We start from the raw sequence: 16,672 nt of genomic DNA on the forward strand, positions 1-16,672 counted from the left end.
GAAAAGATCGTGGGGCAAGTGAAAGGAACCACTACCAACCACACCAAAGGCTGGTCTTCATCCAAAGAAGGTGATGGTGTGTATATGGTGGGATTGGAAGGGAGTCCTCCATTATGAGCTCCTTCTGGAAGACCAAACGATTAATTCCAACAAATACTGCTCCCAATTAGGCCAACTGAAAGCAGGACTCGACAAAAAGTGTCCGGAATTAGCCAACAGAAAACGCATACTCTTCCATCAGGATAACACAAGACCGCATGTTTCTTTGATGACCAGGCAAAAACTGTTACAGCTTGGCTGGGGAGTTCTGATTCATCCACCGTATTCACCAGACATTGCACCTTCAGATTTTCATTTATTTTGATCTTTACAAAATTCTCTTAGTGGAAAAAATTTCAATTCCCTGGAAGACTGTAAAAGGCACTTGGAACAGTTCTTTGCTCAAAAAGATAAAAAGTTTTGGGAAGATGGAATTATGAAGCTGCCTGAAAAATGGCAGAAGATAGTGGAACAAAACGGTGAATACATTGTTCAATAAAGTTCTTGATGAAAAATGAAAAATGTGTCTTTTATTTTTACTCAAAAACCAAAAGCACTTTTTGGCTTTTAACCCAATAGAATAAGGCCTAGGCATGTAAATAAGCACATTTTTCATTATTAAATATCTTCTTGTTATGTTCAGTTCATTCTCTGATCTCATTAACAACTTTTTCAGTGCAATCTGGCAATCCAGTCTATTAGCTAGTAGTCTCAACTTTATGTTTTTCTGTATATTTTATAAGCATGCCTTTTTAGTCTTTACCCAGATTCTTTAATTCATCATTCTGTCTGAGGTAGGGAGAAATCCTCCATTGTCACAACCCAAAAGCCTCTCAGGATTATTAGGCATTGGGTTGTTTTTCTCCCTGATGGAGGAACCTTCTGCAGCACTGAGTCTTTTTATTTTTTCTTGATTCTAGGGCCTTATTATTTGATTCTTATTGATGATAACTATAGTTTCCCCTGCCTCCAAAAAAAACTTTCTATTTGTAATCTCAATTACCTTCAACACAGGGTAGATTTTGACAAATGGAAGGTCTTTTGTTCTAGAAATCAACTAGGTGGGGGCAGGATCAGGGAAGAGCTCAGTTTCTTCAGAGGAGAGGAGGAGAATATTTTGAGGTTGTTAAATAGAATAAAGTAGATTTCCATGTTTTGATTTGGGGGAAAAAATTGCCAGGATATAAATGTTAATTGAGCAAGAAGCAAGAAATTGTAAAACATGATTTTATTTTTGTTAAAAACCAAATGAAAACAACCAAAGAAATAAACTGTGGATATGTGTTTACGCATGTTTGAAAAAGTAGGGAAAGATATACAACAAATTAGTGACACTGATGACTCAAGAGAAGTAAGACTGGAGGGGTGAAAAGGAAAAAAGAAGGCTCACTTCAACTTTAATATTTGAATTGTTATGAGTTTTTATTACTGACATAGTTTTTTTTTAATTATAGGAATTTAAGGTCTTGGGAGACTATATTGATTAGGTAGGGATGAGTCAGATAGGTTTACTAAGGATTTGGGAAATTTAGAAAGTGCCTGAGAGGGTAGTTTAGTAAGATTAGAGAAGTGGCAGGATGTTGAATGGATTAGAATCCATTGTAACCCCTAAAGATATACCATATATATACATATATAGGCTAGAGAGGAAGAAATTCCAGAGATATTTCTTTTTTTTTAATTTTTGGCTGCATTAGGTCTTTGTTGCTGCGTGCGGACTTTATCTAGTTGCGTGGAGTGGGGGCTACTCTTCATTGAGGTGCGCGGGCTTATTGCGGTGGCTTCTCTTGTTGCAGAGCACGGGCTGTAGGCATGCGGGGTTCAGTAGTTGTGGCTTGTGGGCTCTAGAGCGCAGGCTGGGTAGTTTTGGTGCACTGAGCTGCTCTGCGGGATGTGGGGTCTTCCCAGACCAGGGCTCTAACCCGTGTCCCCTGCATTGGCAGGCAGATTCTTAACCACTGCACCACCAGGGAAACCACCAGAGACATTTCTAAGAAAAAAAAATCAAACAGCCTTTAACGACTGAATACGGGAGGAAAATAATGAATGTCAAAAACAAGCTTCCACACTGGGCTTCTGGGGGCAAATGCTGACACGAACACAGATAAGACAGGAGGACAATATAGGGCTTCCAGAAGCCTTTCTAATAATGAATCCATGCACGATTCTAATCTATCAGTGCACGATTCTAGTACACAAGTGGGTCCATGAACTTTTTTTTTTTTTTTTTTTGCAATGTCCAGCTGATAACTGCATTTGCATGAACGCATACACTGGCTTGTGTGCCGTACTCTTAGCTCCGGGAGCTGGCTGCACACCATCCGATGACACTTGCTCTGGGACTGCTTAAGGGTTAGGGCTCCACTTCCTACCAACTGATAGTGAATGCACTATCAATTCATAGCTAGCCTTCGGGTTTCCCAAAGCTACCTAGGAACAGCGCCGGGTTCCCGTACCCACCCTAGCTTCCGAATAAGGGAGGAAAATAGGGTGGAGGCCAGCGCCGCGCACGCGCTTTGATACAGACAGGCGCAGCCTCTCTCCTTCCTGATAATCTCTCACAGCCGCCCCACCTCCGGGAAGTAGTTCCGTCCCGCCCCCCGAGTGCAAAGGAGGGATGCGACTGGGCACACCGGTTGTCCATCAGTCCGGTCTCTCTTCGGCTCAATACCATTGGCAGCCCGGAAAAAGGCCAGCAGGCCGACGTCGGCATACTCCTTCGAGACTCAGCGCCACCGCGGAAGCCGCTATTGGCGGAGGCCAGGGACCGCGACTGCTCACTTCCGGCGCGGGCCTCCACGATTCCTCCCTCTACCCCGCCGTCGCCGTCGGTCTTCCCACCCCCCGCCCTTCCACCATGGCCGCGTCTGTGTGGTGTAGGGAGAAGCTGGTCCTCCTATAGCGCTTACTGCCTCACCCTCACTCCTGGGGGCCGGAACCAAAGGAACCTCGCTCCCCAACCCTTGGGGCACCAGCCAGGAAGGTTTCCTACCCCATGCTTCAGGGGCAGGACTCCTCTTTCCCCCACCTCCTGAGGCAGAAACTTAGGGTTTTCTCTGCTTCTCTTAGGGTCAGAAGGCAGAAAGGGCTCCTCTTCCACTTCTTCAGGGACAGAAGCCTCTCCTACCCTTCCCGTAGGGGTGCAGACCCTTACCCCAGCATACTTAAGAGCTAACGGTGTTTTCTCAGCACTGCCACTCCAGAGGCAGGAACTGGAGGCCCGTCTGCCTTGCCTCCTGCACAGGAGCGGCCCTTCGGAGAGGAGGGAGGAGTGGAGAGGCCAGGGAACCTTTCCTTCCCCTCCCCACTTGTCCCTCTTGCCCCCCAGTCCCTGGCAATCCCCAATTCCCCCTTTCTAGGACTTTCCATCCATCCACTCCCTGGCCTTTTCCCGTCTCCCGGCTGCAGCCATGGAGTTACAGAAGGGAAAGGGGGCGGCAGCAGCAGCAGCAGCAGCAGCAGCTGCTTCGGGAGCAGCGGGAGGTGGAGGAGGAGCGGGAGCAGGAGCCCCAGGAGGGGGGAGGCTGCTACTTTCAACCAGTTTGGATGCCAAGGATGAGTTAGAGGAGGTAGGTGTGGGGGGGTGGGGAAGGGAGTTAAGAAATGGGGTTGAGGAGGGAAACTGGAGCGAATACGGGGTGGGGGTGGGGGTGGGGGAGGAGGCCTTCACGTGTTTTCTAAGACAGCACAAACACTGCTACAGACTTCCTGCTCGTGAAGGAGGAAGTGTGGGCCAACTTCCTGGACAGGTCAAAACAGCAACAGCAGACACTAGTGTGAAAATGGTGGGGGGGGGGCGGTGTTGATGAGGAAGGGATACAGCATCCAGATCAACTGAATTTATTTTTGACATTCCTTTCCCATTACAGGCCACAGCTATTATTAATATTTACCCTGTTTCATCTTAGGTCATACATTGAGTTGAGAAGTAATGTATGTGTGTGTAGGTGTCTGGGGGGCTGATAGGAGCTTGCAGTAGACCGTGGACCCTCCTGTTAGATAGTATTGGCTTCATGTAGACACCGTCAATTGCCAGTGATGTTAACAGGCATTGAGAATGAGTGAGGACTTAAGGAAAAGTGAGTTGTGTTTTGTTAGGTAGTGGGGTGAGGTGCGGGGTGAATGGGACCTAGGGGGCTCTCCTTCAGAACCAGATAGCACACCCACAAAGGAGAGAACACATAGATGCTGAGAAAGAGGGTAGGGTGAGGCGATGCAGTGGGCCTGAATGGGGATTTTAGATTACTGAATAATTGACCCGACGCTCCCCGACTTGTTCCTCTTGTCCTGTCCCTGACAATCCAGAGTTGATCATTTATCCCTTTCCACTGCTATACATGAAAAGACATACTTAGGAATATGAGACCCAGAAGTGGGACATGATTGCTGGACTGTTTGTAAGACCTAATGCATTCATCAACTTAGTGTTTATCCAGGGACAGGATGAGTAAATTATTAGGCTCTGGCTCTTCACTGGCCATTTCCCTGCTTCTAACTTTGTCACTGCTCTGTATCAGATGTTAGAGGGTGGTCAAGCAGATAGGTGGAGTTCATAGTTTAAATTTGAAAAAAATGTTGGTGCAGATACAAGATGGTGGAACATACATGCAAAAATGAGCTTTGTGAATCAAGGAGCAGCTGGATAGCAACTTTGTGAATTACCCATCGCAAGTGTCTGTTCACAGACTGGCTGGCTTCCCATCATGCTTCTCCCCCATAATTCTGTGTGCATTTAGATGAATCAAAGTTTGTTTTCTGCTGTTGTTTTTATCAGTTAAGGTAGATATAATTAGGAACATAAACAATACTTCTAAAAGAAATGTATTCCTCAAATAAATACAAGTGACTTTGCCAGGATTGCCTGGCAATTTAAATTATCTGCTTTTTTAGAAATGGCCACTGTCATTGTCAAAGTATTTATTGAGCCCTGTGTTCTATCTAGCACTGAAACTCTAGAATTGTATCAAGAAAGTCATTGACTACCTTTGATCCCTACACCAGTTGGGTGGAGGGGAAGAGACCCCAAGGGTGGTGAAACTCTGTTTATTCCCCACCCTGATTGCTGGAAAGGTCGTCCTGCTCTACTTTGTACCACAGCATCCTGTTCTTCTGAGTAGTGATATGTTTGCTAGTAAGCGAAATGATATGGCAGAAGGGGACCACAAAAGAGAGGAAGCATTTATTTTCTTGCTTTTTTGGGCTGTCTTGAGAGTGAACTTTCAACTGTTTCCAGAGAGAAGGGGGAGGGAGGGTCTCCTTTTTTTCCTGGTATCCTTTGTGGTATAGATGTTTCCCAGAATGTGTAGGCCTCCCCTCTTTCCTTCTTTGCCCTTTGTCCTTTGCATTTGAATTTTACAACAAGCCTTGCCACTGCTTTTAACCCCATGTATGTGGTTCCCACTAGACCAGAGTGTCTCTAAGGTCAAGACTTACTGGTTTCTTCCTCTGGGTCTCCACACAGATCTCTGCACACAGAAGTTATCAAAACCTGGTGTTGACTGATCTCAGCTTGTTTTGGCTTGGTTGTTTTCCCGCATAGGCCCACCTATTGCCCAGGAACACAGAGGCAATAGCTTCCTGACCAGATGTATACTTACTCTGTGCTGAGTCTGATAGGAAAATAGAATGAGGAAGACCCAAGGCCTGCCTTCCAGAGCTTATCATCTAAAGACTGAGTTAATACACTCACAAGAAAGGTAAAAACAAAAACCCAGCGAGGGTAGTGAAGAGACTGGAGTCATTACATCTGGGAGTGATGAGGAAAGGCCCTTAGAGGCCTGGAGTATGAAGCACTGGTGAAGAGCATCCCAGGCAGGGACTGTGACTCTTCTACCCAAGGGAGCATTTGTTGCATCCTTTCTTCTCTTTGGCCCTATTCTTCTCTTTGAATGGGGAATTCTTGCCCACCCCCATCCAGATTTGAGGAATGAGATGAAAATAGTGCCAAAGATTGGAGGGGTTTAGAACATGTAGCTCCTAGTTTCACAAGCCTTCAAAGCTCCCAGTCACTCCTCTGTGGAGAAGGACCCTGTCCACTCTGAAATCAGGCTAAAAGCAGAAGCTGTGGCCCAAACAAGTTAGAACTTCCTCTTAAGCTATGGACAAGTCTCAGGGTTGCATTTGGTTAGAGATATGTCCCTTCCAGGTTTTCTCCAAGAAGTAATTCACGTCCAGTCTGTGAAGATTCTCCAGGGAATGGGCTTTGAGTCATCTCTAATTTTTTTCCCCTTAAATCCTCGTTTCACATAAAAGTGACTCTTAGTTGTAGAATACTTGGAACCCAGTTCGTTTAGTAGTTCTTTACTAATGTGGGTCCTTGGGGATTTTGTAGGTCAGATCATATCTTCTTTTCCTTAAGCCTTTGGATTTTAGTCCCTCAAGGCCACTGACTTCCCATAAAGGGGCAGTATTTAATATACAGTTTTTCTTTTTAATTAATTAATTTATTTTTAGCTGCGTTGGTCTTCGTTGCTGCATGCAGGCTTTCTCTAGTTGCGGCGAGCAGGGGCTACTCTTCATTGCGGTGCGCAGGCTTCTCATTGCAGTGGCTTCTCTTGTGGAGCACAGGCTCTGGGTGTGCGGGCTTCAGTAGTTGTGGCTCGCGGGCTCTAGAGCGTAGGCTCAGTAGTTGTGACGCACGGGCTTAGTTGCTCCGCGGCATGTGGGATCTTCCTAGACCAGGGCTCGAACCCGTGTCCCCTGCATTGGTAGGCAGATTCTTAACTACTGAGCCACCAGGGAAGCCCAATATACAGTTTTTAACAAACTGTATGTTCACCTGGCCGAGGGAGGGGAAACTGAGAGGTTAGCAATCCTCAGACTTCAGTCTCCAGCTTCAGGTGTATACTTGCAAACTAGAAGACCTCCCCGCTTTCCACCCCCACTCCATCTACTGCTGCTGTCATGGAAACCATGGTCAGGTAATTTTAGTACTAGAAAAATTATTTTAGAAGCTCCTAGAGATGGTAAATATTTACTCAGCTCTCTGAGGTGCCGTTGTGAAGGGCTCATTCTGAACAGAGTCATTCTGCCAGCAATTGTTGGCAGCTGCGTGTGTGATTCCATCTTTACAACGGGCCCCTGGAGACTGGTGGGGAGAGGGGTACTGCTACTTGATTGTAGGGATCTGGCTTCCTGCAGCCCTCTTTGAGGGGATGTGGTCCTTCAGTCATTCTGAATGATTTGTAATTAGTTCTCCCATCTCTGGAAAAGTAGTTTCTGTAGTTCAGGAAGAGCAGCATCTTTTATATACTTCTATTGCCTAGGAAGGACTGACCCTCACATTTCTTTCCTCATTGCTTTTATCCACGCCTCCAAATTCTGGACTGTCCCACTTTCTACATCCTTAGCTGGGCCTCACTGTTCCAAGAGGCCACTTTTATTTCTTGACTGGGCAGTGACCCATAGAGTTAACTCAGGCCTCTGAGTGGAGCTTAGAGTATCGAGGAGGGGCGTAGAGAAACCTGGTTTAGTCCAAGGTCTCTGTGTTACATCATAGCTAGAAACTAGGCCAGCCCGTAGGGCTGTGTATCCAGCTTTGTGTGAGGACCTTGGTGCAGGGTCCATCCGTCAGGCCTCCTCCCCTCTCCCGTTACTCTTCTCTCATAGAAGGCAAAAGTAGGAGATCCCTACTCCGCCGCTCCGTGGCATGTGGGATCCTCCCGGACCGGGGCACGAACTCATGTCCCCTGCATCGGCAGGCAGACTCTCAACCACTGCACCACGAGGGAAGCCCAGGAGGGCTGTTTTCAGAGATCTTTGAGGGCACGCCATTATAAGTAGTGGCAGGAGGCGTTGGGGGCAGTCTGGTCCTCATGGACTTAGTTGTGTGATCGCTGAGCTTTTTCACAGATGGAATAGAGTCTAATTCAACTGAGGCTACCTGCTAAGTGCTTTCACGTATGTTATCGTGTTTAATCCTCAGAGCAACCTTGTGGTATAGGCTTTGTCTCTATTTTTCAGGTGAGAAAATCAGGGTATTATAAGTAAAGGATTAAATAAGTCTTGGTAAGTTAGGTAACTCACCTAAGATTAGCCTAAGGCTTGCCAGTGGTGGAGGGACCCTCTCTTCCTTGCTTCTCAGTTGGCTCCTCAGCCAGCTGCTCTTTTGACTTCCCTCACATCTCTGTTGATTCAACAGAGATTTCTTCCTTTTAGTAGGAAGTAATATCTAGGGTTTTAGGATGCTGTGCTGCTGCTTGCTCACCGTCTTCCTCCACTCTGAAACAGTTTGTTAACCCAGGCCGGATAAGTAAGGCCTCCCAGAGCTCCCAGCAAGAACACCCTGGATTTAGCAATGACTGGAGGAACTGGTCCTCCACTCATTGATAACTATCTTAGGAGGAGGGGGATAAGATTTAAAAAGAGAAAATACAACCTGAGGTTTTTTTCCTCCCTCCCCCTATCATATAGGAGCTGGGCTAGGTAATGATGGATCTCAGAGTTTGTGGGAGAGGTGGGTTGTGAGATTTACAGCTCAGCTTTCCTGTGATCTCACAGCTCCTTTACACAAGTACGCAGGTGCTGTTGATTAAGGCTAAGCACGCTTATCTGACCTAATTTGGAGGATAGTCAGACCTGATGCTGGGTAGTGACGTTGTCAAACCTGGGTGGCTTTGGGCCTAATTTAGGTTGAATTTTTGTGGCTATTGGAGCTCCTTGTCTTAACACTCAGTTCTGCTTTGCTCTTAGGTAGGGACGGACATAGGCAAACTCAGGATGATGGTCAAAGGAGAAACATGGTGGTCTTTCATTCCTAGACCTCTTTCCTGTTGCCCTTATTTGTCGGTTCTTGACAACGTGGTAGTTCTCAACAAGATGTTTTGTGATGACCTTTAGGATTGGGGGAGGTAAATTGTCTGCCTTTGTCCCTGTTTTGCTAGCATCATTATCACTGGGAATTGGGAACTGGTTTTCTTAAACAGTTTTGGGGTTAATCCTCAATATAAAATTTTAAAAGACTCAAGAAGTAGTTTAGGTGGTAATAATGGAGAGGCTCACTGACTTAAATGAGATACATCTTGTCAATATTTCCTCAGTGTTTAGTATTAAATGCTTTGGAACAGGATCAGTGACTTAAGATTTCCTTAGAAGGTTGAGCACATGCTGTCTTAGAGTTAGCCTTTGTAATTAAGAATAGTCCTTGGATGGACTTTAATGCAGCTCGCCCAACCTTTGTTTGACTAGAGGCCCAGGAGGGTTTTAGTTTGGCCTTTTGTTCTTCATTAGTCCTTTTTTTTCCTACACTCATTTTTTTTTAAGTTTGTTTTTATCTTTTTGGAGGGACATTTCAAACATAAAAAAATAGAAGAGTATAATTGCCCTGGAGCCATCACTCTGCTTCAGTACTTATCAGTACATGGCAATCTTGTTTTATCTCCCTTTAGTCTCCTCTGGATTATTTTGAAGCAAATCCAAGCTGTATCATTTCATCTGTAGGTATTTCATATGTATGTCTGTGAGAGATGGACTTTTTTCTTTTTAACATAGCCACAGTATCATACCTAAAAATATTAACAATAATTCCTCAATGTAATAATATACTCATTGTTCAAACTGACTGTCTCATAAATTTTTTTTTTAAGGTTTTTTCCTTAAGTTCCTCAGGTGCTTTATTGAGTTTTTTTGTTTTTTTTCCCCTGTGGCACAGCTTGCGGGATCTTAGTTCCCCAACCAGGGATTGAACCTGGGCCCACAACAGTGAAAGTGCAGAATCCTAACCACTGGACCACCAGGGAATTCCCATAAATTCTTTTTATAATTGGTTTTTCAGATCAGTAATCAAACAAGGATCACACATTTGTTGCATTCAGTTGATGTATCCCTTTAATTTTTTAATAACTATTTTAAAATAATTTCAAGCTTAGAGAAAAATTGTAAGACATAGAACTCTCATATACTCTTCACCCAGATTCACCAATTGTTAGCATTTGCTGCATTTGCTTTTTCATTATCTCTCTATATACATATTATTATTATTATTATTTTTTTTTTTTTTTGCGGTATGCGGGCCTCTCACTGTTGTGGCCTCTCCCGCTGCGGAGCACAGGCTCCGGACGCGCAGGCCCAGCGGCCATGGCTCACGGGCCCAGCCACTCCGCGGCATATGGGACCCTCCCAGACCGGGGCACGAACCCGTATTCCCTGCATCGGCAGGCGGACTCTCAACCACTGCGCCACCAGGGAGGCCCTACATATTATTATTTTAACTTTTTTTTTTTTTTTTTTTTTTTGCGGTACGCGGGCCTCTCACTGTTGTGGCCTCTCCCGTTGCGGAGCACAGGCTCCGGACGCGCAGGCTCAGTGGCCGTGGCTCATGGGCCCAGCCGCTCCGCGGCATGTGGGATCTTCCCGGACCGGGGCACGAACCCGTGTCCCCTGCATCGGCAGGCGGACTCTCAACCACTGCGCCACCAGGGAAGCCCGATACGTTACTCTTATAGTACGTATTCATATTTTACCAGTTGTCCCAATAATGTCCATTATAGCAGTCCAGGATCACACATTGCATTTAGGTGTACTATCTCTTTAATTCTCAGTCCTATCTCTGTCCTTCACCTTAAACACTTTGACAGGCCAGTTATTTTATAAATCTCTCTCAATTTGGGTTGTCAAAATTTCTTCATGATTAGACTGAGATTATTCATTTGGGGCAAGAAAACCATAGAAGTGATGTTTAGCCTTTTCAGTGCACCATATCAGAGGTGCGTATGTCAGCTGTCAGTTTGTCTTGTTATTTGGGATATTAACTCTGATAACTTGGTTAAGGTGGTATCCTTCAGGATTTCCTACAGTTATTTTCTCTTTGTAATTAGTATTTTGAACCTATGTAAATATTCTCTTGTGAAAGTTTTGCCTCTGGTTTTAGCATTCATTGATGATATTTGCCTGAATCAATTATTATTCCTGTCATTCCTTCTGCATTTTTAGTTGGCATTCCACTGTAAGGAAGAGCTTTCCCTTCTTTATTTATCATGTATGTACATCTCTGTCTATCAGCATGGACTCATGGATTCTTATTTTATTCAAGGGGTTGAAATCTTAAGCCTTTTTTTTTTGGCCACGCCTTGTGGTTTGTGGGATCTTAGTTTCCCTACCAGGGATCGAACCCAGGCCCCGGCAGTGAAAGCACAGAATCCTAACCACTGGACTGCCAGGGAATTCCCTTAAACTTCTTTTAATACATGGGGTTCTCCCTCCCTGCTTTTTTCTTTGCAATTTAAATGTTAAAGAAATCAGGAAGCCTGTCATGATTTATACATTCTGGACTTGGCTGATGATATCCTCATGGTGACTTGACTTGTAAACTGGTAGTTAGGTCTAGAGACGTGATGAGATTTAAATTTTTAAAAGCTTTATTGGGGGCCAGAAATACATCACAGGTGGTGGTATGGAGCACTCTGAATTTTTTCTCACCCCTTCACAGAGGTTGGAAAGATGTATGAGCATTGTGACATCAATGACTACTGGTGTCTCAGAGAGAGAAGCCAATGACGCCCTCAATGCCTACGTGAGTATAATACTCTCCCCGTACCCATTTCTGCTTCTTTGAAAGCTTAAAGACATGAACAAAAAGATGGAAAGAAAAAAAAAAAAAGAAAGATGGAAAGACTTCAGTGGTTAAGAACTAGGGGGTTGAAGTTAAGGTCTTGGTTTCCTGAACGAGGCTTCCCAACTCCTCTCTTTCTTTCTTTTATTTATTTATTTTTTATACGGCAGGTTCTTATTAGTTATCTATTTATACATATTAGTGTATATATGTCAGTCCCAATCTCCCAGTTCATCCCACCACCACCCCCCTCTCCTCTCTTTCTTTCTTAATGTGGGAATCCCATCTGTTGGAGCCTTAGGTGTCTTTGAATAACAACTTTAAAAAATAACTCATAGTTCTGTGGTGGCTTTTTTCTTTGTAAATCATTCTCACATATTTGATCTTTTACATTTCTTAATCAGTCTGTGAGGTTGAAAGGATTCAAAGTAATACATGTAAAGGATTTAGAGTAGTTTCTGGCACATAGTGAATGTTCAGTAAATATTCCTTACTTATTAGTAGTAATTATTCTTATTATGTCTTCACCTTACAAATATCAGAGGTTCAATGATTTGCCCAAGGTCTTGACTTGGTAGGTGCACTTGTTAATCCATGAATGACTCTTAGCAGCTCGCTTTCTACTAAAGGCTGTTAAGGTCTGGTAAAGGTGTGGAGTAGGGTTTTGTTTTGTTTTGTTCTCATTTTAAACCCTCTTTATTTTCTGCCTCTATCCTTCATCAAGCCTTGGAGAAAGCAGTATGGGTCCATCCTTTCCCTCCACCTCTCTCCTAAAACAGATGCCCCATCACTTTTAGGAGAAGGAGATCATCAGATTTAAGAGTCGATGATTCTCCTTTGCAGGTCACTCAAGAGTCCCAAATTTTCTGGGAGCAACTGTGCTCAAGAACTTCCCTCCTGTGAGTGACAGCTAGTTTTTTCTTTCCTCATATCCCAGGTATGCAAAGGCCCCCCCCAGCACGAGGAAATCTGCCTGGGCCTCTTCACGCTTGTCCTCACCGAACCTGCCCAAGCCCAGAAGGTAAGACTCCCTTCTCTGGACCCACACTCCCTTCTCAGATATGATCTGAGAATATGGTAGAACTTATGATTTAACTGGAATAGTACCACACCCTTTGACCAGGGCTAGATCATCTTGTTCTCCAAATATAGTTGCAACTCCCTTTTCACTCAGTAAATTGGTCACTCTGACTAAAGTCCTTTCTCTTTTTCCAGATTCTGGAGCTAAAAGGCAAGAAAAGGCAGTTGTGAGAGTGAAAAAGCATTTAAAGAGTTTTAAATTGTAGACTTAGGGGCTTCCCAGGCGGTCCAGTGATTGAGACTGCACCTTCCAATGCAGGGGGTGTGGGTTGGATCCCTGGGCGGGGAGCTGAGATCCCACATGCCTGGCAGCCAAAAAACCAAAACATAAAACAGAAGCAATATTGTAACAAATTCAATAAAGACTTTAAAAAAATAAGTGTAGATTTATGAGTCAAGGCTAAAAGAGTTGGGATTTAATCCAGAGAAGAGCACAAATATAAGCAAGTCTGTTGAGAGCTCTTATCCAGAAGAGCATGACTTGTAGTTTGCAGGTTTTATCAGTGCAGGTGGACAGAAACCAGGTTTAACATTGCAGCAAGTAGGATTTAAATTAGACAGCTTGGGAGTTCCCTGGTGGCCTAGTGCTTAGGATTCTGGACTTTCACTGCTGTGGCCCAGGTTCCTGAAAGCCACACAGGGCAGCCAATAGATAAATAGATAGATAGGTAGATAAATAAGTAAATAAATAAATAAGTAAGACAGCTTAATGTTAGGTGAGGCAGTAATAAGGTAGTGATTAAGAGTACACTGGAGGGCTTCCCTGGTGGCGCAGTGGTTGAGAGTCCGCCTGCCGATGCAGGGGACACGGGTTTGTGCCCCGGTCCGGGAAGATCCCACATGCCGCGGAGCGGCTGGGCCCGTGAGCCATGGTCGCTGAGCCTGCGCGTCCGGAGCCTGTGCTCCGCAACAGGAGAGGCCACAACAGTGAGAGGCCCGCGTACCGCAAAAAAAAAAAGAGTACACTGGAGTCAGACTTCTGAGGAATACCGTATGAAAATTAGTCTGGGGTTCTTCACAAATAGAAGAGTCTCCTTTATGTGGAATGGTTTAAGAGAAGTCCTTCCTGAGGCGAGGGACTGAGCAGGATGATCTCTTTGGATTCCATTCTTTCTATAAGAAAGGAGCAAAATCCTGTCTTTTGCCTCTCTAGATTTCCACTTTCTTTGTCCTTGAGTCTTGCATGATGGTTTAGAAACATATGTCTGGTATCTGGCATTAACTGCATGACACCGACATAGAGGAGCTTGGAGAGGGGGGAATTCACTGTTCTCCTTGCCCCTTCCTTGAACAAAAGGAGTGTGGAAGGAAACAGACATGCTCTGTGTCCAGCATTGTGTTCGGCTGTATCCAGACACATTTCATTTATTTATTTGTTTTTTCTTGGCTGTGTCTGGTCTTCGTTGCGGCACACGGGATCTTCATTGTGGTGCGCGGGCTTCTCTCTAGTTGTAGCATGTAGCACTAGAGTGTGGGTCCAGAGGGTTTTCTCTTCTCTAGTTGAGGCGCTCCAGCTCAGTAGTTGTGGCGTGCAGGCTTAGTTGCCCTGCGGCATGTGGGATCTTAGCTCCCTGACCAGGGATTGAACCTGCGTCCCCTGCATTGGAAGGCGGATTCTTTTTTTTTTTTTTTAATATCTTTATTGGAGTATAATTGCTTTACAATGTTGTGTTACTTTCTGCTGCAGAACAAAGTGAATCAGCTATATGTATACATATATCCCCATATCCCCTACCTCTTGCGCTCCCTCCCACCCTCCCTATCCCACCCTCTAGGTTGTCGCAAAGCATCGAGCTGATCTCCCTGTAATATGCAGCAGCTTCCCACTAGCCATCCATTTTACATTTGGTAGTGTATATATGTCAGTACTACTCTCTCACTTTGCCCCAGCTTCCCTTTCCCTCCTGGAAGGTGGATTCTTTATCACTGGACCACCAGGGAAGTCCCAGACACATTTCATTTAATCCTCTCAAAAAGCCATGTGAAACTGGTGGCTTTGTTCTCTTCCCCCAAACCACTCCCAGTGTACCTGTAAGAAACCTGGAGGTCAGACACATTGTCCTTTGTTCAAGGAAAACCAAGGGAAAATCATTCCCAGGAACAAGAACGTATGCCCCTGATCCCCTGGCCTAGCTGTTTGAATTAACCTCAGGGGAAGGACTTATGGGCGTGGCAACCTGATGTATTTGTACTCCTGATGCCAACTGGAGCAGGATCTGGGGTGAGGGTGGGTGGTAGGGCAGCAAGTATTCACAAGTTGGTGAATGGCCTTGGGAACCGATGCCCTTGGTTTCCCAGGCCATTTCTGGGCTGGGACATTGTTGAGTTAAATTGGCATTTCAGGGACTTCCCTGGTGGTTCAGTGGTTAAGACTTCGCCTTCCAATGCAGGGGGTGCAGGTTCGATCCCTGGTCGGGGAGCGGAGATCCCTCATGCCTTGCGGAAGCAATATTGTAACAAATTCAATAAAGACTTTAAAAATGGTTCACATCGGGCCTCCCTGGTGGCGCAGTGGTTGAGAGTCCGCCTGCCGATGCAGGGGATACGGGTTCGTGCCCCGGTCTGGGAGGATCCCATATGCCGCGGAGCGGCTGGGCCCGTGAGCCATGGCTGCTGAGCCTGCGCATCCGGAGCCTGTGCTCCGCAACGGGAGAGGCCACAACAGTGAGAGGCCCGCGTACCACAAAAAAAAAAAAAAAAAAAAATGGTTCACATCAAAAACATCTTTAAAAAAATTTAGCATTTCATTTTCATACTGAATTTATCATCGAGATCCTTGAAGACAAATGAATGTCTCCAATCTGGTGTTGTTAACCAGTAATGTGATCGAGCCCAGCCCCTCTATTTTAAAGAAAGTGTTGGCAAAGATGGCAGTGAAAGGTTGGGGTTAAGGTTTAGTTTTCTCTCACGTGGGTTTTTATACATACAATTAAAATCTTATTTAGTCATCTCAGTGCAAATTCATCTTGCCTGCTGGTTTTATTTGTGTTTCGGGTGAGATCTGAATCAGCTAGGGTACATCAGTAAACTTCAGTGAAGGGGGCAGGGCCCTGTGGTATTTCTAGCTCTTTGCCTGACCTGGCAGTGAGAGGCCACAGGGCTGTGTGTTATAAATGCTTATTATGTCATGAGTTTGGCCATCCAGACATGACAAGGGACTAGAGTACCTTGTCTTCTTTTTGCTCTATGACAGCCCCATGAGGGTGGCCCCAGGCCCTCACCTTGGATCTCATAGTTGGTTGATAGCTGCACCAGGATTATGTGCACATGCTGGAGGTTTCCAAGTACATCCCCTACCTGGGAGCCTCCTAGGCTGGCAGGCCCCCAGGTCAGACCTTTTCAGACAAAGGGGGTGGAGACGGGAATTAGGAAGATACAGTCAGTTTTAGGCAAGTGAGGAACTATCAGGTAGTGACTCATTCAGAGGCCTTGAGCCAGGTCAGAGTATGGTGGAAGAATCTGTGACCTCTTACTGCTTTAATCCTTCTCCCTAAAAGGGTGATTATCTTACAAAATACTTTCTGTACTGCAGAAGTTTCAGGTAGGAGTTACTGATGAGGACTGTTCCTAATGCACTGTTTTAGGCTTCAGCTTAAAACAGGAGAGTGTTTCCTAAGGGTTTATTTGGAGTTAATTCTGTCACTGGAACAGAAACCTCAGGGTGGGTTGGAGATTCTGCTGTTCCTACATCTCCATGGGCTGAGAGGTGGGAGGTGGGGATGCTGGAGAAGGTGGTAGTGGAAACTGAGTCTTGAACACATCAGAAACCTGCTCTGGGAAGGCATGAGCTGAGCAGCCACTGTCAGTGCTGGCAGGCAGGTTCAGAGAGTTAGGACCAGCTCTCTGGGACTTCTTAGTAGGTGGAGCTAAACACGAGAACTTAGTTAAGGAGAGAGCAGTCAGGTATTGGTGGAGAGTGGAACATGCATGGCATGGATCTTGTTCCAGTTCTACCTTCTTAACTTGCGTTGGCAGCTCTTGTGTTTATATTCTTTGAGTTTATTT

At 45.2% G+C, this 16,672-nt stretch overlaps 1 protein-coding gene across 1 annotated transcript in view; it reads left to right on the forward strand.

Moving 5' to 3' along the window:
- Positions 1 to 3,449: 3,449 nt before the first annotated feature.
- The window catches only part of INTS3 (integrator complex subunit 3), a gene marked incomplete at its 5' end in the record, with an annotated part of 38,886 nt that continues 25,663 nt past the window's right edge, over positions 3,450 to 16,672 (forward strand). Inside the window, 3 exon segments of the mRNA XM_079698322.1 lie at positions 3,450 to 3,608; positions 11,465 to 11,548; positions 12,525 to 12,608. Coding sequence (XP_079554448.1) covers positions 3,450 to 3,608; positions 11,465 to 11,548; positions 12,525 to 12,608 — 327 coding nt within the window.

The sequence above is a fragment of the Hyperoodon ampullatus genome (assembly GCF_949752795.1).
Source record: "Hyperoodon ampullatus genome assembly, chromosome: 2".
NCBI lineage: Eukaryota > Metazoa > Chordata > Mammalia > Artiodactyla > Ziphiidae > Hyperoodon > Hyperoodon ampullatus.